This window comes from Sycon ciliatum, chromosome 2, assembly GCF_964019385.1.
Source record: "Sycon ciliatum chromosome 2, ocSycCili1.1, whole genome shotgun sequence".
Taxonomy (NCBI): Eukaryota; Metazoa; Porifera; class Calcarea; order Leucosolenida; family Sycettidae; genus Sycon; species Sycon ciliatum.
The window spans coordinates 39,584,177-39,609,107 of record NC_088644.1 but is presented as its reverse complement, the minus strand read 5'-3'; the positions used below and the strand labels follow the sequence as shown (position 1 = coordinate 39,609,107).

The 24,931-nt window shown below is 47.4% G+C and overlaps 2 protein-coding genes across 2 annotated transcripts in view; both read left to right on the top strand.

Moving 5' to 3' along the window:
• The window catches only part of LOC135810050 (intermembrane lipid transfer protein VPS13C-like), a gene marked incomplete in the record, with an annotated part of 102,930 nt that extends 84,522 nt beyond the window's left edge, over positions 1 to 18,408 (top strand). Inside the window, 23 exon segments of the mRNA XM_065323517.1 lie at positions 3,234 to 3,367; positions 3,681 to 3,819; positions 4,112 to 4,255; positions 4,544 to 4,656; positions 5,794 to 5,938; positions 6,477 to 6,617; positions 6,832 to 6,913; positions 7,708 to 7,777; positions 8,705 to 8,807; positions 9,188 to 9,253; positions 9,613 to 9,669; positions 10,060 to 10,193; positions 10,658 to 10,739; positions 11,224 to 11,337; positions 11,911 to 11,986; positions 12,360 to 12,520; positions 12,877 to 12,922; positions 13,291 to 13,414; positions 13,810 to 13,876; positions 14,759 to 14,916; positions 16,366 to 16,510; positions 17,007 to 17,081; positions 17,625 to 18,408. Coding sequence (XP_065179589.1) covers positions 3,234 to 3,367; positions 3,681 to 3,819; positions 4,112 to 4,255; positions 4,544 to 4,656; positions 5,794 to 5,938; positions 6,477 to 6,617; positions 6,832 to 6,913; positions 7,708 to 7,777; positions 8,705 to 8,807; positions 9,188 to 9,253; positions 9,613 to 9,669; positions 10,060 to 10,193; positions 10,658 to 10,739; positions 11,224 to 11,337; positions 11,911 to 11,986; positions 12,360 to 12,520; positions 12,877 to 12,922; positions 13,291 to 13,414; positions 13,810 to 13,876; positions 14,759 to 14,916; positions 16,366 to 16,510; positions 17,007 to 17,081; positions 17,625 to 17,663 — 2,415 coding nt within the window.
• Positions 18,409 to 23,508: 5,100 nt separating this feature from the next.
• On the top strand, positions 23,509 to 24,931 carry LOC135810049 (14-3-3 protein zeta/delta-like). The gene is made up of 2 exons (XM_065323516.1): positions 23,509 to 23,877; positions 24,074 to 24,931. The coding sequence occupies exons 1-2, from the start codon at positions 23,581 to 23,583 to the stop codon at positions 24,506 to 24,508; spliced, it is 732 nt and encodes a 243-aa protein (XP_065179588.1). The 5' UTR covers positions 23,509 to 23,580; the 3' UTR covers positions 24,509 to 24,931.

The window sequence follows — 24,931 nt, the reverse complement described above, 5'->3', positions numbered from 1 at the left end:
CGTGGGAGACTGAACACTCGAGATTTTGACAAAGAGTAGAATGCTTAATTTGGGAATACCGTATTTTCCGGAGAATAAGCCGCTAGCCCCCCCCCCCCATCTTTGTCACGAAATACAGACATATACCGTATTTATCACCGCTAATTTGATCATGGCAGTAACAGCCGTGACCTGACCAAACTACAGGGGAACCCACTTAGTACTGGCGTGGACATGGAAATCCAGTCGGAGGTCGAGCGGCCCCAGGGCGCTGGCCATGCCGCCATGAGCACGCGTACGATCAACATGTGCACTACTGCATGCAGCGTTCTGTACGCACTGAGGGCGCCGGGCCCGGTCATTCGACCGGATTTCCATGTCCATGACAATAGGTACCCTGGTAAGACATACCGTATATTTGTTGTAACTCGCTTTCTCTTCCTGCTCCCAGTTCCGTGCCATCTCCACACTTGTACAAATGGACGACGATAACTACATTTAGAAGACTGTTTATTGACACGACGACGAAACACAACTATACATGACGAACTCAAGACGAAGACACGATGAACTCAAGACGAAGACAGCTTTTCATACCACAGCAACACGCGCATGGACCAACATGACGTACACACGACGTACACAAAATAACGTACTACAACATAACTCCCTCCCAAGAGTAGAATCGTCCTCGATTCTAATAATAAAACAGAGTAAAAAGAGGAAAAGATCACACAAATCACTCAATCATACCACACCAGTCACACCCAGAAATAAAATACCTCTGCCTGCACTGCAGATTACAAAAACTCTGTCCGCCCACCCAGAACACCAGCCACGATCGCTGTCACACGTGTAGGAACTGATAACCTCAAAAACTCTACTTCACACAACACACCACCTCACGATCACGCAAAAATTCTAAAAATGTGAGAGCACAAATCATATGAATAACAAAAAGAACAAAATCCACTGGCTCTGTGGGGGCCTCTAGTTATCCTCATAGAAGAGCAAATAAAGAAACAAACAGAACACACGCGCTGTGCGGGCGCCTCTTTACCCTCGAGGAGAGCAAATAATAAAGAACAAAATGTTGGGAGAACAGAAAATACAAAACTCACATTCTCATCACATTCACAACAACACACGTACCCTCTCACCAACGAAACTCCTCACGCCGTCTGCCATGTCGTCCACCATCTCCAGGAGCGCTGCTCAGCGTCGACATCCTCACTTCTGCAGCCTCTTCTTCTTCTCTTCACCTTCCATCCTTCTTTTTTCTTTTCTTTTTCAGGTTTTCTGGGCACAGTTTTACGTCGTGTCCGGGACCATCCATCCTTCTTTTTCTTTTCCTCTTCTTCTGGGCACAGTTTTACGTCGTGTCCGGGACCACCAGTGACGACGACTGACGACGACTGACAAGAGACGGGAGAGACGAATGATGAAGGACGAGAACGACGGACGAACTTCTTCAAGACGGACAAAACTGTGACGATAGGACGACTGGAGATGACATCGGAAACTGGGAGCGAAGGCCACGCAGGACGAATCCAGAAGTTGAAGTGTACAACAATTTCCATTACCGCTGCCACCAATGTTGTAACTCGCTTTCTCTTCCTGCTCCCAGTTCCGTGCCATCTCCACACTTGTACAAATGGACGACGATAACTACATTTAGAAGACTGTTTATTGACACGACGACGAAACACAACTATACATGACGAACTCAAGACGAAGACACGATGAACTCAAGACGAAGACAGCTTTTCATACCACAGCAACACGCGCATGGACCAACATGACGTACACACGACGTACACAAAATAACGTACTACAACATATTCTCCATTACTAGCACAGTCTCTAATACTAGCACACTGTGAGCACCTTTCGAAACATTATAAGCACCGTCTCTATTATTGGCACGGTCTTGGTGGAAATCAATGCTGCATGCATGATATCTAGCATGTATTTCTTCTTGCTCTGTATGGATGTATTGGTTGAAAAAATATAAGCACGGTTTCCAATATAAGCGCGGTCTCCAATATAAGCACGGGGTAGAGGGGTGTTGAAAAAATAGAAGCACGGCGCATATAATAGAGAATATACGGGTACTCTTGCTTAGTATGGATATTGTCCGCAACACAGGTGTAGTGATCCATACTGAAGTATGTTAGGATAAGAAGTATGTTCAGATACTACAGTCCATTCAGAAAAAAATGAACTTCTAGCTTTTGGCCATAAATGGGTCAAACGTTGAGTTTTTTTAGAATTTTTTTCTGCAATCCCATATGGAATCCTCTTCCAATTATGTTTCTGAAGTTTTTTTGTCCAAAAAGCAAGCCATAGCAAGAATAGGATTTCGGCCAGGTTTTGCCCCAAAAGCACTGAATTGGGAAAACCATCAAAATCCAGGCCGTTTGACCCCGCCTGCAACAGTGCATTCTGCGGTTCGAACCCCAGTTCAGGCACCCTTTTTGGACCCTTTTTCAAATTTCAAAGTTCGCAGCACTGCACTGTGTACGATGAAATCACGAAAAATCGCCAAATACGGGAGCTCGCCAGAGCCAGGACCCATCTTTTTATGAATGGACTGTAAGTATACTTTCCTGCTGCCCATGGAGTATCATATCCAGAGTTCCACTGTACAATGCTGCCCCGGGTCAAAGTAGCAAAGCCAGGGTTGATTTACTAGCATTTAAATTGATTTTTGTATTTCAAAGTAGTTATCTGAATTTGAATTTTTTTGATGATGTGCAATTCATTTTGCCCGCACAAGAGGCTTTTTAAGAGGCTTTTTATTGTTTTTACAGCCTGTTGTACGGGCAAAATGAATTGCACATCATCAAAAAACAAATAAAACTATCAAAGCCAATGTGACACGTCCAGTGCTGCAGTGAGATTTGACAGCTGTGTGTGTCCATTAGAACACCTTGTTCTCAGCTGCAGGATTCCATTGTTGTATTGGCATGAAATGCTGCTGGTGACCTGCATTTTTGATGGGTGTTTAGCCGGGGTTGTGCAGCCGCGTCAAGCTGCGACGCTCGTGGTCGTTTGCATTACTGATGTGCGTGCATGTGTGTTTGTGTGTGTGTGTGTGTCTGTCTGTCTGTCTGTGTGTCTGTCTGTGTGTGTCTGTCTGTCTTCCTGCCTGTCTGTCTGTCTGTCTGTCTGTGTCTGTGTCTGTGTCTGTATCTATGTCTGTGTTTGCTTGCATGTGCTGTGACACTGTACTCTCACACTGTGTTATGCAGTCGAATGTACTCATTGTGTCTGTGGATGTAAGCAACGCTGTGACTGTCATCACCATTGAGAACTACTTCAGCGGTGCTGCACCCGGTCGTATCGAGAACTTCTGCAAGGACACCACATTCACACTACAACAGAAGTAAGACCGTTTGCTGGTGCACATCCATATAATTTGAGGCCAATGTTGTCCGATTGTGCTCCTATGGTTTTGCTTCTGATGTCTCTATATTTCTGAAGTAGACTTGCTAAACGCTTATAATCATCATTGACGTTAGGCTGTTGGATGTAGCGTGCAGGTAGTCTATTGGAATCGTTGCAAGGATCCAGATTGATCCCACCCCTTACTTGTCTCTCTCTCTCTTTCTCTCTCTCTCTCTCTCTCTCTCTCTCTCTCTCTCTCTCTCTCTCTCTCTCTCTCTCTCTGTCTCACTCACTCTCACTCTTGTTTGCAGAGATGATGATGCTGTTACTCAGCTTGGCCCAGGCAGCGAGTGTCTCTTTGTTTGGAACAACCCTACTGGCAAGAGAGAGCTGGTTTGGAGCACGACCAACGAGAAGGGAACCTACTCTCTCACGGAAGACCTCATGGAGGTAAGAGATATACTCTGCCAACAATCCTCCTGGGTGCTTTATGCGGTGCGCTATGATGGTGTTTTGCAGTCCTCACACAGGCACCCACGCACACGCGAACGCACGACCCACTCACACGCGAACGCACGACCCACGGATGCATGAACTCATCCTGACCGTTTGTTCTTTTTGCCCTGGGGATTTGTCCAGATTGCGTCAGTTTTTGGTTTCTTGACTGTTAGCGACTGAAATCATTGCGTAACGGTGTCTTAGTTGTACTGCATTGTGCTCAATATGTTGTGCCCTGTTACAGAACAACCGGGGTGAGTTTGACTCACCGGGTGGTGAAGAGTTCAATGGTAGACCTGGCAAGATCTACTGGGTGTCACTGATTGATGGCCTGCAGCGTGTACTGCTCTTCACACCTAACAAATATGTCGCTGATCAGGCCTATGAGGTATGTAGGCTGCTTCCACCATGGAAGCTTGCATGTGATTACTAGTACCATGGGTAATAGTCTCTCAATGCAGCCATCACCACTTTGAATGGTGTTTCTTCCTGCCAAGCTCTCCAGTATTCACCTTTTTCTGCTTTTTGCTATGGCCCGTCTCTGCTTAGGCTGAGACTCTGGTGCACAATTCCTTACAGCCTTATTTTGATAGCTAGTCCACTGTTGCTCACTGTGTTACCTATTGCTGCTGCTGCTGCTGTTGCTGCTGCCGGTGCTACTGCTGCTGCTGCACAGAGTGATCTGGTGGAGCGTGTCAATCAAGACTTCAGCATTGAGTTACCTGGCGTGGGCCTATCTCTTGTCAACAACTCCACGTCCACTGAGATCCTCTACATGGCTATCACCAGGTAATGTAATACTGTAGATGCGTGTACTGTTGTTGGTTGCCCACCGGCGTCACTGGTTACCATGGAGGCTGCCTTTGAACGCTAGCTAGCCATGTACCATACGTTTAGCACCCTCGGAATTAGACTGTTTTCACAGCCATGTTAGCTCCCTCCCTACATTTTACTGATTTTAGCTCATTTTCTCCCTGTTGAGGTTGCGCTTGTGTTTATTTTGCCCGTGCAAGAGGCTTGGGGACACTGGAAGAAAAAAACTGCTGTTGGCTGTACGCAGTGCAAGTGCTCTGCGGTGTACTCGTGTTGAGCGTCCGCAGAGCTAACACCAGGTATTGTAATACTGGAGATACGTGTACTGCTGTTGGCTGTACGCAGTGCAGGTGCTCTGCTGTATACTCATGTTGGCTGTCCGTAGAGCTAACAGCAGGTCCTGCCGGCGGTATCGTACTGTTGTTGGCTGCAGTGCAATGCAAACTCTACTGCCTGTTAGTGTCTCACGCAGGTGTTGTGTGTTGTGTGTTGTGTGTGTTGTGTGTTGTGTGTGTTGTGTGTTGCGTGTTGTGTGTTGTGTGTTGTGTGGTGTGTGTCGTGTGTCGTGTGGTGCGTGGTGCGTGTTGCGTGTTGTGTGTCGTGTGTTGTGTGTTGTACATGTGTTGTGTGTTGTGTGTTGTGTGTTGTGTGTTGTGTGTGTTGTGTGTTGTGTGTTGTGTGTTGTGTGTTGTGTGTTGTGTGGTGTGTGTCGTGTGTCGTGTGGTGCGTGGTGCGTGTTGTGTGTTGTGTGTCGTGTGTTGTGTGTTGTACATGTGTTGTGTGTTGTGTGTTGTGTGTTGTGTGTTGTGTGTTGTGTGTTGTGTGTGTTGTGCGTGGTGTGTTGTGTGTTGTGTGTTGTGTGTTGTGTGTCGTGTGTCGTGTGTCGTGTGTCGTGTGTCGTGTGCCGTGTGGTGCGTGGTGCGTGTTGTGTGTTGTGTGTCGTGTGTTGTGTGGTGTGTGTCGTGTGTCGTGTGGTGCGTGGTGCGTGTTGTGTGTTGTGTGTTGTGTGTTGTGTGTTGTGTGTTGTGTGTTGTACCTGTGTTGTGCGTTGTGTGTTGTCGATGTACATGCGTTGTGTATTGTCGATGTATATATGCTGTTCCCAATGAGCAGTAGTGGAGCTATCTGGCAAGTACTGCGCAGCAAGGACAAGAACGGACAGGAGAAGTGGAAGACGCTGACAATGTCCGAGTGCCTTCGTGTAGAGAAGATACACGATGGTGTTGCGCCAGACAAAGAAAGGGATGGTGACTTTGTGGTACGCGGAACACTCACTTCTAGACATATCGACATCATGCTATGCTCTGGCAATGTACTATCCTCGTTATGAGTGCTTACTGCTGCACCCAATGTACTGATTTGCGTTGCACAGCAGGCCTCAAGATCACACCACACAGCCCTCAAGATCGCATCTCACAGCCCTCAAGATCACATCACACAGCCGCAAGATCACATCACACAGCCCCAAGATGACATCACACAGCCCTCAAGATGACATCACACAGCCCCACGATGACATCACACAGCCCTCAAGATGACATCACACGGCCCTCAAGATTACACCATGCACCTTTCTAGATTTCTGTTCATCTGCACAGTCCAGAAGTGTAATGACCCCACTTGCTATTGATTGATAATTTCTCTGCGTGTTGCACCATGGCTGCCTTCGCAGTAGTCAAGTCTATGTTTTGTTTGCATAGCTATGAGGCTACAGAGCCACTGTTGCTGCTGCTGTTGTTGCTGCTGCTGTTGTTGCTGCTGCTGTTGTTGCTGCTGTGGTTGTTGCTGTACAACAGGTTGAGTGGTTGGGTAAGGAGCTGTACATGACCAAGCCACACAAGGGCCTGCTCCGTCGCTCCTTCCACCAGGGCGTCTCGTTGCGCCTGACTCACTCTGACCACCAGACTAAGCTGCACGCCAGCATCAACAAAGTACAGGTAGGCGGTCTTCCCCATACTGGATAGGATCTTGAGAATAATAACATCACTAACCGAAACATGCGTGCGTGCGTACACAGTAGAGCTAATGTGGTACGACATTACGTCATAACATAACAGCCTGAAGCGGAGACACACGCGACATTGCTGTACTTTCGCGGTGCTGGCATATTGAGTTTGTATTGTACTGTGTGTGGGTGTGGGTATTCCTCAGATTGACAATCAACTGCGTGATGCTGGCTACCCAGGAGTGTTTTATCCAATGGCACCGCCCAAGACAGTGGCACTGCAGTCAGGTTAGCAATGGTGTTGGTATAATCAATGGTGTTGGTATAATCAATGGTGTTGGTGTAATCAATGGTGTTGGTATGCAATGGCGTTGGTATGCAATGGCGTTGGTATGCAATGGCGTTGGTATGCAATGGCGTTGGTATGCAATGGCGTTGGTATGCAATGGCGTTGGTATGCAATGGCGTTGGTATGCAATGGCAGTGGTATGCAATGGCGTTGGTATGCAATGGCGGTGGTATGCAATGGCGGTGGTATGCAATGGCGTTGGTGTGCAATGGCGTTGGTATGCAATGGCGTTGGTATGCAATGGCGTTGGTATGCAATGGCGTTGGTATGCAATGGCGTTGGTATGCAATGGCATTGGTATGCAATGGCGGTGGTATGCAATGGCGTTGCTATGCAATGGCGGTGGTATGCAATGGCGGTGGTATGCAATGGCGTTGGTATGCAATGGCGTTGGTATGCAATGGCGTTGGTGTGCAATGGCGTTGGTATGCAATGGCGTTGGTATGCAATGGCGTTGGTATGCAATGGCGTTGGTATGCAATGGCGTTGGTATGCAATGGCGTTGGTATGCAATGGCGGTGGTATGCAATGGCGGTGGTATGCAATGGCGGTGGTGCTGCCATGCTAAATACTGGCATGTACGTGGCAGAGTGGTAGCCAGGCTGTTTTCCCAACCGTCCGTTGACCCAGCACAGATTACCGTGCTCCGTGTGCGTGGATTTCACCGGTGTGTCAGATTGGACTGGCGTGGATTTCTTTCTCCGTGCACCTCTACATGTGTGTATCCTTGCAGCCCCCAAGCCTTTCATTGAGTTCAGCTTCATGCAGAACATCAGCGAGGACGGAACGGCCAAGCAAATCAAGTGAGTCGCACTGTATGCTGTAGACCGTGGTTAACAGTGCTGTGTGCTGTGTGTGTGTTTGTACTGCATGCGTGTGTGCTGTGTGTTGTGTGTGTGTGTGTGTGTTTGTACTGCATGCGTGTGTGCTGTGTGTTGTGTGTGTGTGTGTGTTTGTACTGCAAGCGTGTGTGCTGTGTGTTGTGTGTGTGTGTGTGTGTTTGTACTGCATGCGTGTGTGCTGTGTGGTGAGGTGACACGTTGTGATGTTGTTGACTTGTTGTTGTATTCTTTTATTTCAAATTGCTTAAAGCACAGGCAGGACTGCCTTCTCACCAGTAGCTGATGACCCAGTCCAAGATCATACCATACTAACCCCGTGAATGCAGGATGTGATGCAATGCAGGATGTGATGCGATGTGATGTGATAGTCACAGCTACTGATAGACAGATTTGCACTCCTTACATGTGCAATGTCTGTGCATCTGTGCTGTGTGCTGTGTGTATGTGTGCTGTGTGTATGTGTGCTGTGTGCATGTGTGCTGTGTGTATGTGTGCTGTGTGCTCTGTGTGTGTGTGTGTGTGTGTGTGTGTGTGTGTGTGTGTGTGTGTGTGTGTGTGTGTGTGTGTGCGTGCATGCGCATGCGTGTGTGTGTGTGTGTGTGTGTGTGTGCGTGCATGCGCATGCGTGGGTGTGTGCATGTGCGTGTGTGTGTGTGTGTGTGTATGTGTGTGTGTGTGTGCATGTGTGTGTGTGTGTGTGTGTGTGTGTGTGTGTGTGTGTGTGTGTGTGTGTGTGTGTGTGTGTGTGTGTGTGTGTGTGTGTGTGTGTGTGTGTGTGTGTGTGTGTGTGTGTGTGTGTGTGTGTGTGTGTGTGTGTGTGTGTGTGTGTGTGTGTGTGTGTGTGTGTGTGTGTGTGCATGTGTGTGTTATCTGTTGTACCATGTGCAGGTATATGGTACTGCTGATACAGGCCATGCACGTCAAGGTCGACATTGGCTTTGTCATGGCCATTCTCAACGTCTTCGCCAAGGACATGGACCCGGATCGACGTGTGAGTTTGCAGCCTTTTGCCTGTGCCTTGCTGTAGTCATTGTGCGTCTTGCTGTAGGCATTGATCTCCGGTACTGTGTTGCTGCTGCTGTTCGTACTGCTGCTGCCGCTACTCGGAATGCTCTGAGCTGAATAGCTTTCTAGCTACCAGCAATGTCTTTTTGTTTGTGGAATTATCATTAGTTGAATGTTGGTTGTCAGGTTTACTTCAGTAAGATGCGGACATTTTCCACTACGCGTGGCTTCCACGAATGTTTGCGTATTCTTTGGGCAAAGTGTTATTCATGGTGGCACTATGCATGGTACTAGAGGAGCCCTTTGCCTTATTTAAAAGTCTCCCTTTCTTTTCTTTCTGCCTCTACTGTCTCGTATTCTGTTTAGACTGCGCAAGTTAAGAACACGATGGAGATGCTGACTGGTGGTCTGTCGGAGACTGCAGCGGTGCAGGTATGTGTACTGTTGTAGTGTTGTTCCCACTCAGGTGATAGTGGGTAGGTATTTGTGTTGGTGGCAGGTGCCTCAGTTTGTCAACATCCACAACTCATTACGGTATGTTATCATGTGTTTGTAAATGTGTATTATTCACGTAGAGGACCTAAGCAATGGGTTCATGCTCTGTTTAGTGGGTCGTCAAGCTAATCGCCATCTTTTTGTCGTGTTGTTTTCATTTCCTTACCGCTGGTGTGATGTTCTGTGTTACTGTGTGTTGTTGCTGCTGCTGCTGCTGCTGCTGCTGCTGTTACTGGTGCTGCTGCTGCTACGCTCTTCTTCTGCTACTTGCCCTGTCTTGCCTCTACCTGCCACAGGCTGTGCAAAAAGACACACGGACCTTCTACGACTATGTCCATCTGTCGCCACTGAAGGTATGCTACCTGCCATAGCCAGTACAGCAAAGAACAGCTGCTGCTGTTGCTGTAGACTCTTTATCACTGGCAACTCACTCTGTTGTGGCCTTGGTGATTTCTGATGGAGTCCTCTTTTAGTGTGGACCACTGTGTGTGTGAATAGTCGATCTGGGGACAGAATTTTGTCATCCTCCGTGGACTCATCAGCACAGCGCGGAGAGAATGGGGCCGAACCTGATAGCAATGAAAAATAAGTTTTTAAACATATGTGTCTGTGTACAGATGAACACTGTGTTTGAAAAATTTAATAATTATGGGTGTGTTGTGTACAGATGACCACTGTGTTTGTAAACATGTGTGTCTGTGTACGGATGACCACGAATCTTTGTATTATGTGTTTGTGTACAGATGACCATCAGTTTCTCTCTGCACGCCGCTGACAAAGTACTGGTAGATTCCCGTGATCCTCACGTAGAGCTGCTTGTCTCCTTGCTCCACTCCATCGGCGTCACGCTATCAGAGGCCACCGACATCCAACTCAAGTAAGCTACTGCCGCCGTCACTGCAATCACTGCTGCTGCCACCGTCACTGCAATCACTGCTGCTGCCACCGTCACTGCAATCACTGCTGTTGCCGCCGCCGCTTCTGCTATTGCTTGTCTGTCGTCACAGCTGTTGCTGCTGCTGTTGCTGCTGCTGTTGCTGCTGCTGTTGTTGCTGCTGTTGCTGCTGCTGGTGCTGCTGCTGTTGCTACTACTGCTGTTGTTGCTGCTGCTGTTGCTGTCATTGCTGCTGCTGTTGCTGCTGCTGTTGCTGCTGCTCCTCCTCCTGTTGCTGCTTCTGCTGCTGCTGCTGTTGCCGCCGTCACTGCTGCTGCCGCTTCTGCTGCTGCTTGTCCGTTTTTGCTGCTGTTGCTGCTTGTCTGCCGTTGCTGTTTGTCTGTTGTTGCTGTCTTTGCTTACTTGTTCCGGTATTTATTGTTGGCTGCTCTCCTCCGTCATGTCAGGTTGGCCTTCTTTGAAGTTGACAGTGAGGTAATGACACAAGGTCAGCTGACCAAGATCATTGTTAACCATTACAAGACCCAGGTAAGTTGTAATGCGTGTACTGCCCTTGGTCCAGTCCACACGTAGATTTTGCACGCAAGCTTCATATCTACATGCCATTGCCAATGGTGTTGTGTGTCAGTGTGTGTGTATGTGTATGTGTAGTGAGTCTAGTGACACACCCAAATCCAAGTGTATGATTGTACTCTTTGTGAGTATCCTTTTTGTATCTGCATAGTCAATCATGTACATAGTGCTTTGTGTAGAACTGCTCCGTGCATCCAACAATGACCAAATAGGCAAAAATAGCCAGTGTAAGAAGCATGCCATTGGCAACTTTCTCTGCTTTCATTGCAGTGAATATAATTATGATTGGTGGACCGAGAATTAGTCCGGCTAGCAGCCGTAGCCAGATCGGGTGGCACCCACCAACGTCGTGTGCGTGTACGTGCGGGTGAACATATGTGTATGCTTTGCTGTTCATCGGTTTTCGTTTCATGGAACATTGCGACTTCTACCACTGCAGGGCATCAATCAGTTGTACGTCTTTGTTCTCGGACTGGACGTCCTCGGCAATCCTTTCGGCCTGGTCAGAGGCTTCAAAGACGGTCTCGTCGACTTGTTCTATGAACCGTACCAGGTAAGTGTGCCCGCATGCTCTATATTTCCCAACTGTCAACGAGCATACTAAGGGGTCGTCGCAAAAGTTTTTTGTCGTCCCTGAAACGAACATGATTCATTTGGGGGGGAGGGGGTGCGAGCCAAAATCGCAAGTCGACCGACACTGTACACATGACATGTACATGCATGCGATTTTCGTCCTCCAGCATAGCAAGCTGTGTTCGTTTCAGAGGGAGGGGAGGGGGTCCAAGTACGAAATGAACGATGTTCGTTTCAGGGACGACAGAAAACTTTTGCGACGACCCCTAAGATGGGGAGCGTATTGCCATCGTTGCACATGCAGTGTGTTAGTAGCTCAGTTCGTGTTCAGACTTGTGTGGCTGTACTGAGCAAGTCCTACTGTACACAATGTTTAACTCCGCTCCATCAAATTGCGAACGTGCTTGGTATCACCTTCGGCGAGTGTTCTATTGGCCTCGCTAAATAGCAGAGAGGAAAGAGGAAAACCCACTGCTTGTTAGAGTTTCAAGCTGCTACGATCATTAGCATAGCTCTGTTTCTGGCATTGTCTCTCCACGCTCTGCCATGACAGGGAGCTGTACAGGGTCCAGAAGAGTTTGCGCAGGGACTTCTGCTCGGAGGACGGAGCTTTGTCGGTGCCTCGGTTGGTAAGTGATGTGGTGTTCGTGTTGACTACAGGAAATCACTGTACATGTATATTACACGGCATTGTCAATGTGCTCTGGATGACTGGGGGGGGGGGGGGGGGGTGGGGGTGGTGGGCGTGAGCATGTCTACTTGTGCGGTACTGCTACACTAGTCTTCACCATGCTACGTACACACGCACACGCACACACACACACACACACACACACACACACACAACACACACACACACACACACACACACACACAGCAGAAAGGAAATGGGCTTCTTTGGACTAACACTTTGAAAACTGTTCCTAGGAACTCTCTAACTCCCCTTTGAAGTAATATTTAATATTATATGTTACCCTGCATGTACAATCTACTCCTGTACAGGTGGTATATTTGGTGCAGTGGGCAAGATTGCTGGTGCTGTGGGTGGTGGAATTGCACGTCTTACTCTCGATCAGAAGTTCATTGAGGAGCGTCGACGTCGACAGGGTGAGCTGAAGGATGCCGCCAGCGGCCTCGTCCAGGGTGGAAAGAGCCTCGGTTGGGTGAGTTACTTCTGATGTACTAGACCATAACAACTCCTCATGGACCAGCCGTTATTCTTAGCCCAGCTTCAGATAGAATTGCAGCTGTTGAAAAAGAGGGAAATTCTGCTTGCACCATGTGATGCTGGGTACGGTGGCACACTAGATGTCCTTGTGGTAGACTATGTATCTCCTTGCCCTGCACCAATCCTCACTGCCTTGGCCCAAGCAGAACTTCTAGCATGTGATAACTCACCAGTGTGGCTGGATAGCAACAGTTCTTGACTCTTGGCCCAATTGGTTTAGGTGTGAGATTGGTGTGTGAGTGTGTGAGAAATCCTTTTGTTCCTTTTTTTTTTACTTTTTTTACTTTCCAGGGTCTCTTTGATGGCATCACAGGCATTGTACGCAAACCAGTGGAAGGTAAAAACACCTGTCTGAGAACTGCATACATGTATGTGTACTAGCTGGTTTTGTGTGTCCATCTTTGCATTGAACCCTGAGCTTTGATGCTAGTGCAATGCGGTGATTACTTCCTTACTAGTGTTGCTGCTGCTAAAGCCTCGTGTACGGGCAAAACTGCTGCTGCCATTGGCACTGCTGCTGGTGGTGCTGCAGAATTCGTTGGCAGACACTTCTTCAATAGAATGCTCTGTATGGAGTCACAGATAATTTTCATGCTGCGAACCCGCGACATTGCAAACCCGTTCTGTTCCAACATGGATGTATGTGCCTCCATTGTTGTTTTTACTCTGCTGTTCACCCTACGTGTGTGTGGTCTCCCTTTTCAGGTGCTCTGGCTGAGGGTGCTGAAGGTTTCTTCAAGGGAGTTGGCAAGGGACTAATCGGTGTGGTTGCACGGCCGGTCGGTGGTGTCATCGACTTTGCCGGCAGCACATTCGAAGGCATCAAGAAGTAAGGCCAGGATATCCTGCACATTCTGTACAGCTCCGTTGTGTGCTGTGGTCTATAGTGATCCACCATGTGCTCCGTTGTGTGCTGTGGTCTATTGTGATCCACCATGTGCTCCGTTGTGTGCTGTGGTCTATAGTGATCCACTATGTGCTCCGTTGTGTGCTGTGGTCTATAGTGATCCACTATGTGCTCTGTGTGTGTTGGGTAGAGATGCACTGTGTTTTGTGGCACTTTGATAAGGAACAACAATTATTTCAATAGAACCTTCCTGTGCCAAGTAGAATCATCTCTGCATATTGTACACAGTTGCTTCCCTGCTTTCCCGAGCATGACATGTGTGAGGCTATTCTTTGTTGCTGCTGCTTTTGCTGCTGCTGCTGCTGTTGCTGCTGCAGGCAAATTGAACTTGCTGATGACAAGTGGGTACGACTACGCGCACGGAGGTTCCTCTTACCGGACGGTGTAAGTTGCGTAATACACTGCACGTGCGTGAAACCTCTTGCCGAGCAGTCGACGTGGTGAGCGTGCGTGCTTGCGTGTCACCCTCTGTCTTTGCCGGGCCAGACAGGCAGGCCAACTATGCAACAAGGCGGTGGAAGGGGTGAACGCCGTGTGGAATAGGGGATGAGAAGAGAGATAGACAGGGAGAGGGTTGTCGACTACTTTGAACAAGAAATTCTCGTGCAGCCTGCATGTGTTCTATGTGGAGATGTCTGCAGAGCACTCCAGCAACATGCTACCTGTTCTGGCGCTTCAACACGTACCACTGCTGATGTTCTGCGCAAATACGAAACATGTGTATGCCTTGTGCATATAATTATGTATGTACCAGTATGGACATACCGTAAAGTCGCGGATAAAAGCCGGGTTTGCATACAAGCACATCGCGGATAGAAGCCTGAAAATCAAACGGGTCAAATGCATATAAGCCTGTCGCGCGTAGAAGCCTGGCTTCTATGCAAGCGCGGATCGGGTAGGTCAAGAGTGCATGCGCTATGTACGGTGCATAGTAAAACTGCCGCCAATACCGGTAGTCAGTGGTAGATCTACGCGTGTCGCGCGTAGAAGCCTGGCTTCCATGTGCATACAAGCCTGGCAAAAATATCAGTGGTGCATATAAGCATGGTTTGCATACAAGTCTGGCTTGCATTAAAGCCTGATGCAGAAAGCGGCTTATGTGCTTATAAGCCCGGCTTTTATCCGCGACTTTACGGTATGTGTGTGTACATGTGTGTAAGTTGTTGTATGTGTACGGATGCATGTATGTACATGTATGTACATGTGTGTACGTTTTGTGTACATGTGTGCATGTGTGGACGGGTATATGTGTATGTGTTCTTGCAGGCGGTAACTCCCTTCTCATCATCACTTTCATTTGGCAACATGATCCTAGCCGCCATAGTGTGCTCTGACGATGTGCCCTTGCCCATCGGTGACTTCCAGTTCCAACAGCTTGTCAGCAATACCAAAGACTCTCAGTACATCTTGTTGGCAACCTCGCGGTAAGTCACTACCTGGTGCACGTCGTGCCCGTGTGTTCTTGTGTGTGTTCTTGTCTGTGTGTTCTCGTGTGTGCGCTCGTATGTGTAGCTGTGCGTGAGGGAATGTGCTCGCATGTGCGCTCGCTTGTGTGTTCTCGTGTGTGTTCTCGTGTGCGCGCCCTTGCGTGTGCTCTCGTATGCTCGCTCTGCTCGTGTGCACTCTTGTGCGTGCTCGTATGTGTAGTTGACTAGTTGTGCTCGAGGGAATGTACTTTCCACTTGTGTCTATATCAGTCATACAGTAAGATCGGGCGCCGAAGAACACCTCGCCGAAGAACACCCAGGCTGGAAAACCGGCAAAATTTAAGAACAGTCCAGGCTAGAATTATCAGATTTAAGAACACTTGATCTACATTGTACGTAGATCTACATTGTACATGTATGGGAGGTGAGTACATGTCATGTACACGTGTAAACAGTTACTGCTACATGTACAGTCATTCCCATTTACGACACCCACTAGTTTAGAAGTACTACATTGCACTACATGTACATGTACACGTACATGACAAACGTCATGACGTCACTCGACTCGCCGCGCGCGTGTGAATAAGAACGGTCTGGCTAGAATCAAAAATTTTCAAAAAAAGAACTTTCCTAGGCTGCGCTCGAGCCCCTGCGTTCTTCGGCGCCCAATCTTACTGTACAAGCTTGACTCACAGCATCTCTTTCATAATACCAGGTATGAAACCTCGACTAGCAGCATGCACATGCTTACGAGGCCTATTTCCCGCGTTTGATCCTGCCTCCAATGCTGCTACTCGATGCATGTTTTCAATCTGCCAATGAGTGCGGTCTGCCATGCTGCTACTCGATGCATGTTTTCAATCTGCCAATGAGTGCGGTCTACCATGCTTCTACAGTAGTCTTCCATGTGAGCTATGGTCACTGCGCCGTCCCGGTGTACATGGGATACCGTAAAAGCCCCTGTATTCGCCCACTCGAAATTACGCCCACCCTCCGTGTACATGCCCAGTCAGGGGAAGTCAACACTTTTGTTTCAAAATAGCGCCCATGCCCATGTATACGCCCAGGTATACCGGCAACACCAGCACATGTACAGGTACTGATACCCAATACCTACTGCTATTCCTATTCCAAGTATACGCCCGGTTCCGAAATAACGCCCGTGCCCTTGTACACACCCAGGAAATCGAGGCTGCTATTCTATACGCCCGGGGCCTATACACGGGCTTTTACGGTAGGAAGCGTAGACTTACCCGTACATCACAGCAGAAGTAACGTTATAATCAACTTATATGTCGTATTGAGTTTTTAGTTCTGTCCGCAGATTTAGTGTGTCGTATTTATGGATCCATGCCGGTGTATGTGTGTGCATGTACCGATGTGTATCGTGAGTGTGACTGTCTTGTCACAACGGTGATTCTGATCTCTTCCCGTTGTTTGCAGTTACGTGATCCTTGTGGAGCTGCCGTACTCCTTCATGAATGTGGAGGAGAGTGTGTCTCCAGAGTGGCACTGCCTGCTCACTGACGTCGATGTGACAACCAAGCCGCCGCAGGCTGGACCGAATTTCTTTGAGTTCACACACAAGGTACAGATCTGCCGGAGTTGTCTACTTTATTTATAGGTGTTCTCCTTTCTTTATTCTCTTAAAATATTCTCCCTGTTTTTTATGTTGATTCCAGTGCCGTAGCTCCTGGCAACTTTGTGACTATTGTGGCATGTACAATGTGCTCTGTTCTCTTGGTGTCTCGGTTCCAAGTTGTAGCTAGCTGTACGTCTCTCTCTCTCTCTCTCTCTCTCTCTCTCTCTCTCTCTCTCTCTCTCTCTCTCTCTCTCTCTCTCTCTCTGTCTGTCTGTCTCTGTCTCTGTCTCTGTCTCTGTCTCTGTCTCTGTCTCTGTCTCTCTCTCTCTCTCTCTCTGTCTCTCTCTCTCTCTCTGTCTCTCTCTCTCTCTGTCTCTCTCTCTGTCTATCTCTCTCTATCTCTCTCTCTCTCTCTCTCTCTCTCTCTCTCTCTCTCTCTCTCTCTCTCTCTCTCTCTCTCTCTCTCTCTCTCTCTCTCTCTCTCTCTCTCTCTCTCGTGTAGGTAAAGGCCGTCACTATCTTTTCCAAGTCATCTGAAACAAGGAAGCTGAAGATGCCATCTAAAGAGGCTGCCCAGGTATGTGCTCATATGACTGCGGTACAGATAGAAGCTGTGCTGTGTAAGGTGTTGGTATATATGGCTGCGACGTTTGCTTTTGTGCAGCATGTTTTGTGTGGCATTTGGATAAAAAAATATTGATTGTGTCAAGAAGACTAAGCCGCTTGCCCACATCTCTACGTCCTTGTTTGAAACAAACTTCACTGGACTTTGGCGATCTTATATTTCACGACTAGCATGAGAGTTGGTCGGACAGACTTTTCCACCATCGTGGGAACGCTACAACCCTCAACCAATGAGGCATTGATACGATTATCCGGAAGAACGTCAACGTTACTCAACACGTCGATGCACCCCTTTGTACTGGCCAAAATGCCAAAAATAATGTTTTGGGTGGTCTCGCCGGAAACGAATGTTGTTCGTTTTCGTGGGCTTTTGGGAACTTTTGCGATGGTCCCTAGCAGGGACCTGAAGGACATTGTTTCATCAGAAGTCCCAGTGGTAGCCAATAATTGGGGCGAAAAGTAAGCAATGGTTTTGTTTGCATTTGTTTGGACTCAGATGACTCGGCAGCGACTGATGGCTCTCATCCAAAAGTAGAGAGCATTGGCTGACCAGGTTTGACTTCCAGCAACGCTTGAACAGCTCTCGAAAGGTCTTCATTCAAACCTTTATGTTTTCTTTTTTTCTTTTCTTTTTTTACGCTTCTGTGAATGCCTTTTGTTCAGTGGAGCTTCTTTGTCCTCCCGCTTCCCTTTACAGTATTCCATTTTTATTCCATGTGTTTTACTTTTCCGTATCCAATTTTCTACTCCCATTGTGTAAGATTGTTTTTAGACATGAATTTGCCTTTTTATTATTGTTTTACGAGTTGTTTGTTCGACAAGCTTTCACCGTGATTATTCTTGTATCTGTTGCAATGCACTGCTGTAATTGGAGTACACGAAGTAGCTTGTACTTGTACACCTTCTCCCCCGAGTTTCTAGTTATTTGGCAGCTTTTCGATACTTTTGTCAAGCATGTTACGCGTCTTTTCTCCCATTCTCCAACAGCACTGAACCGAGAAAGCTGTTTTCCTCTGGTGAACGTATACTAAATAAATGCAAGTGCGCACGTGCAGGCCTTTGCATCCCTTTCACTCATTATAAACACACAGTGACACTGTTTCATCCTATCTTCTTTTGCCTATGGGTTTTCTCGCCCTCGAAAGCAGTATTATTGTTTTATTTCTTCAAACAATAACGCCGTGCTCATGTCGGCTGCTGTGTCTTTCTTTTATAATTGTATTCTATGTACCTATACCTCAGTTGCAAATCCTGACCTCGCCACAATTGGCCGAACCGTTTGAGCTGTGTTCTCGAAGAGACCGGGCAACGTTTGACTTGCAATCAGGGAGTAGTAAAATATTTTACTACGCTCTGATTGCAACAGGATGTGTGGGGGGGGGGGGGGGCGGAGGAGGGGCCCGGCCGACCCTTTTCTTCTGCATGGCAATTGTCCCATTTGTTTGGCCAACCATGGACATTTCTAATACTAGTACAGTAGGTATCGGTTAGAGCGTGGGTGTTTGAAAAACGACATTTGATTCTTATTGCCGATATTTCTTACACACGATAAATCACGTGTGACATATCATATGCGCGCACGTTTGGCATGTGGACACGTACATGTACACACGGATCAATCAGACTCGCGGTCGTGCTAGGCGACTGCGGAGCAGCGGATACGAGAGAAGTCGAAAGAAAGAGTCCGATTGGACAGAAAAAGTGATTCTCCAATGCTCCCTTGGACATAACTCTCTTTTTGTGTTGAATTATTGTATTGAGTATGCACAGAGTACAGATGTTATTACTACAGGCGATACACTTTGCGCTAATCTGGCATATTTTGCTACACAAAATCCATTCTTAGGGCCGATATATTCTACTATGCGATAATACTGCTTGTAAGAATAAATATGCACATAAAATATGTGTTATGATTATGAAAAAATGAGTGTTCATTCTTGTAAGCAGTATATTCTTGTATACGACCACACTATAACCGATACGCACTGTACATGTATGTACACACACATGGGTGCATCCTCGGTAATACGGTGTAAATGAAGTACAATCATGTACATAGTGTACATAGTATAATGTGCATGATCACGTGATGTGTACAATTATTATTTTGTGATAGTATTTGTAGGGGCGTCGGCTAGCTGCGCTTCTGGCCGCCGAAACCCGGCCAATGTGCCTGGACCCACCAACGTGGCCTTTCGACATAAGCGGCCAGTACTAAAGTGTCCGGGGCGGGGTATATCTAATCCGGGGGGGGGGGGGGCAAACGAACAGGGCTAGAGACACGTGCACGAGGGAAGAGATCTTTGTGATTGTGCCCGGCTTTCATCGGGGACAATCCTCGTGGTTCCAGTGCGATGTAATCAATCGTGTGCCGTGGGTGCAGTTATTTGTATAGTACAAGTTCTATTGTATTATTCTGTCCCCTTGAAAAAAAACGCGATTCCGCGACCGCGGCAATTTTCGCGGAAATTGCAATCATCCGCGGAAATTACGGAATCCACACTTTTGCTCGCAGAATCTGAATTTTGCAGGTAAATTAGTAAAATTACTACTCAGAAAGCAGCGGAAAAGCTAATTTGGGATTTGTTTGAGCACATTCTGTTGCCAGTGAAGGTGAGTGCAGGTCTCTCCCATTCAGATGGTGACAGCAAAGGATACTGGTAGTGTGAAAAGTACTCCTTCATGCAACGAGTTGTCATATCCTCTACAAGGTGGGTGAAAACTGGCAGAAAGTGCCGCAGATTTTGATTTCACTGCAGAATAACTACCGGTATCGATCTTTTCCCCGCGAAATTTGCTGCGTTTTTTCCAAAGGAACAGAATTTATTATGCCTATGGGCTTCAAATAAGGATATACCAAGAGTGCATAGCCCCCCCCCAGAGTGTGCAACTCCCGCATACCTTGCTGTGCCGACAGAATTTCTAGTTGATGCAATGCTCCTCGCGAGACTGATTTACAATGTTTGTACGGAGTGTGAACGCATCAGACATGTTTCCTCGAACTAATTTCAATTTACTCCTAGTAGGAATAAGCCCTGACTCACTTGTGAGGTCTGCATTCGCCACTAAGGTGTAAAGGCATAGTGGTGGCCTGCGGAAGTGAAGGCATAGCTTGTGTGTTTTGAACATTCAAGTGATGCTAACGCGGATCCCGCGAATATTATTATTATTATTATAAACGTTATAGGGAATAAGCTTTATAACACTGCCTTCCCCCATGGGGAAACATAGCCCCACGACCAAGAAACCCCCCACATTTAAAAGGAAAAAGAAAACGAAGAAGACACAATCACACCAATACAAGGTAAACACTCGACAACGAGAACACACTCTCAGCTGGAAATCCATACAATGCGCCCCAGAGGCAGAGGTGAAAAGACAGAATCTATAACAAAAGCTCATAGCATGGCTTGGATGGCACCGCTAGCTCGCTCGATATTGCCATCACACAGACGAGGGTGACTGGTGGTAGTACATGGGATAGTCCAAGTCTTTTTTTTCTTCATATCAAATCGCTCGCACAATTCAACAAACGGCTGTGATCAACATCGTCACAATTTGTGACCCTTGTCCAAAAGGCTCTTCTTATCAGTACAAACATATGCATTTGGGACGGAGAACAGAGCAGCAAGAAGGGACCATGGCTGTGTGATCCCCGGTAGCCTTAGCGGTATGTCACTAACGCCCATGGGTCTTTCTTGTGCAACAGCTGCTTCTGTTGCCGTGTCGGTTGTGCGGGGAGCGTAGTGAGCCGTATGAAGGAAACTGCCGACGTAAGTGTATGCCCTTGGGGCTAGGCGAGGGAGCTAGATAAATGGGCGGAGCACATAGCATCTTGGCGAGAGTACATAGATTACTTCTTGAAGTATTAATATAACACCCTACAGACTAGTCACAGTAGAGGCATGCGCTGAAGAACACGGGGCTCAGAATGAGGTACATGCGTATGTTACAATGTAATAAGGTGAACGTATGAAGCAGAACGAGTTGTTTCTCAGAAGTAAGGAAATGATATTACGGTTGAGTCTCATGACCAAGGTGGCAGGCTGGCTGCGTTCTGATCTTTGAGCAAACTTGCTGCGTTCTTATAGCACATTCTTACTTCAAAGTAGAAACAATTCGCACGTGATCATACACACAGTATAGTCATACAATAAACATAAACAAGGCTGGTCTAGGCGGCTCGAGTAGAGTGCTCAATGCACAAATGTGCAGAGCAGTATACACACACACACTGTCACAACATAGGCGAAAGGCTGTGTGGCTGTAACTTTAAGTTTCACGCATTTCAGCGATCGCTGAAATGCGTGAAACTTAATGTTAGTTAGAGCTACACAGCCTTTCGCCTCTGTACAATAAACACAGTCATGTCCTATGTTTAGGTATCTCAACAATGACAGAAAATTCAAATCCAACACCGACTTTCTTTGGCGAACGACTGTACTGCAGGGCGCAGCCAGCCTGAGATTTGTGAGAAAAAAGAACATCCCGGGCGACACCCTCGGAAGCCACGTTCTTGGGCACACACTGATGAAGTCTCATTGGCTAACACGATTCGGCTCTCTACAACATCGTTTGTGACTGCAGTTATGTGCTCTTGTCTTGATCTGGTGAGGGAGCTGGTTAATCGTTAACAAGATTACATCATTCTCGCATGAGATGAATGCATTGCATTAAAGCGTGTGCTGTAGTCTGCTGCAAGCGGATCTCCGCTGGGTGCGAGGCAACCGCGTGCGGTGGAGCTTCTGATGCCACACTATCATTTATGTCTCCTTGGAAATGTGAACACTATCTATCGGATTACCGTAGAAACCAATGCGATGAAAGACAGTATAGGGATAATGTGAAAAGTACATACATGTACTACACAATCTGCGGACAGTGTTCAATCTGCGGACAGAACTGTTTCGTCCTTTGTGGACTGTATGTACTCTTGTCTTGATAACATGACGAAAAGCTTCCAGAAAGTGGGGCGGCTAGTCATTACACTGCAATGAGTATACAGTAGGAAAGGTATGGATGGCTCATTGCTGACTGAATAGCCAAAGTCAAGTAAAAATTAGCACGGCAATTCACACTAGCCTAACACATCTTCTGAACACGGTTATTGAGCACAGATCTAGATGTCAAAAAGCTGAGCAATATTTTTTGAAGATGTTAACTTGACTTTGGACGGTCTGTATTTACACAAAACATAATTTATATCAAAGTAAAAGTAGGGAGGCTTCCTGCAGTTTCATAGACAGTTAAGAGTAGAGCCCACACGCTCTCACAATGAGGTGAACCTGATGAAGGCAATTTGCCGAAACGTTGGAATAATTATTGTGAAATGAGTTGAACTATTGCGGTGTTAGTGGAAGAGAGCGTGTGGGCTCTCTACTCTTAACTGGATAATTAAATTATTTATATCCACAATGTAACGTTATGGACAAAACACTGTTGACAAATGATTTGTCATTTTCTCACGAAGAAACAAAAAACTCTCACTGTGGTTTCGAGCTAGCACTAGTAGCAGTGCTGCATGATGGCTGTACTGTCAACAACACCCAACTGTCCAAGAGCGAGGAGCTGAAACTAATTTAGAAGGTTTTCAAAGGAGGCCTTGCTCATCTCAAAGGAGGAGGTGGCGAGTGCAACGGGAAGGAAACTTGCAAACTGCACAAACTGCAAGGTAGCAAAAATGGCGAAGCTGGACTTCCGTTTCGTTGAAGGGCGCCCCAAATATACGCACTCGATCGGCTCTCACCAGACTTCCAAAAACAGCCCTCCACCCCATCCTTCATCCTTTTACGCTACGGATTGAATACGGGGCTCGTTCATGCGCCACACCAGCTCCGGAAGTTGACCATGACCATGACCGGATCGCGGAGGAAGTACGAGTGCACAGACTTTGCATTTGGTAGACCAGTGCCGTGGTAGACCCGGGATCGGGAATCTCGGGTAGTATAGTAGGGGCCTGATCCCGGATCCCTGATCCACAATCCACGGAAAATCGAAAATCAGTGTCGTTTCTCTCCCGGGGTCGGGGCTCCCTGGTCTTGACCTACGTGGATTACGGAGTACAACGGGGGGCGCGCGAAAGGAGAGGTGAGCTCGCTGTCAAAGGCGCGCTGGATGCTTTCAAACGTCGTCTTCCGCGTTTTCTTCGCGATTGCATTTCGAAATACCAATGGAAAATCGCAAGCAATTCATGTTTGGGGCACAGCTTTGTGAACATTAGGTCAAATTAAATCCTGAAAACCAAATCGTTTCGCTTTTGAAAATTAATCCCCCCGGAACAGATAGGTTTAGGTAACCGCAAACCCAAACAGACACGGGACTGCGTACGATCTGTACGAAAAAAATATAGAGAAGGAGTGCGCGGGCGCAGAGCCGTCCTTCAGTCACTTCTCTCTCCTGTTGTTGCAAGGGTGGTTTGTTCTTGCCAGTCTATACTCTTTTCGTTCACGATGGCAGACAGGGAAACTTTGGTGCAGAAGGCTAAGATTGCCGAGCAGGCCGAACGGTACGATGACATGGCCGGAGCAATGAAGTCTGTGACGGAAGCTGGTGGTGAGCTTTCTCCCGAGGAGAGAAACCTCTTGAGCGTAGCTTACAAGAACGTGGTTGGTGCCCGCCGTTCATCATGGCGTGTCATCTCCAGCATTGAGCAGAAGGCTGATGGCTCTGAGCAGAAGCAGGCTCTCGCCAAGGAGTACCGTGAGAAGGTCGAGACGGAGCTCCGCAACATCTGCGACGAGGTGTTGGTAAGTTTTTCCGGGATTCGTCCATCCATATTGTAACTTCTCCTACACTGGATGGGCATCACCCCGCCTTTATCCTAAACACTCAAAGTAGCTTCGTTTTCGAGCATGGATATGCGGTATTTGCTTGACAATTTTATTATGTTGTTGATCGTCGTGCTAAAATACCCTGTCTGTTGTCTTCTTTTTGTGCTAATAGAAACTCCTTTCTGGACACCTCATCCAGAACTCCACCACCCCCGACTCCAAGGTCTTCTACTTGAAGATGAAGGGAGATTACCACCGTTATCTCGCTGAGGTTGCCCTTGGTGCTGACCGCGACTCGATCATGGGTGACTCTGAGCATGCCTACCAGGAAGCTGTGGAGATTGCCCGCTCCAACATGCAGCCCACTCACCCCATCCGTCTGGGACTTGCCCTCAACTTCTCAGTGTTCTACTACGAGATCCTGAACTCACCCGAAAAGGCATGCAAGCTCGCCAAGCAGGCTTTCGATGATGCTATCGCCGAACTCGACACCCTCAGCGAGGAGTCGTACAAGGACAGCACTCTCATCATGCAGCTCCTCCGCGACAATCTCACTTTGTGGACATCTGACAGTCACGAGGGTGAGGACGCAGACAACGACAACTAGACTATAGGAAGCAAAATAAAGAAAGGAGGCAGAGACAGAGAAATTGCACTCCTGACGTATTCTCACCTACTTCTAATTCGAAGACTTTTGTTAGACTTGGTGACACTATAATGACATCATATCTTGCTTTCCATCTGTACTTCAAGTGCTATGTTACGTTGAGCTGGCACGCTGAGTTTTCTTGTACGTTCATGCAGTCACGTTAGCTGAGAGTAGTGATCTCCTCATAAGAGCTACACTATGCGTTTGTGTCGTTTTGTAACCAGTACCCAGGGGGTTTGCCTTCTGATCCACTCTATAGGTCTATTGTTGTATAGGTCTTGCATGTGATTGCCTTTGGGTTTTAAAATTTCTATGAGTTGCTTCTCAGGTACTCATTAGGATTATTAACTAGCAGCAAACCTTGAGGATCTTCTAGCATCA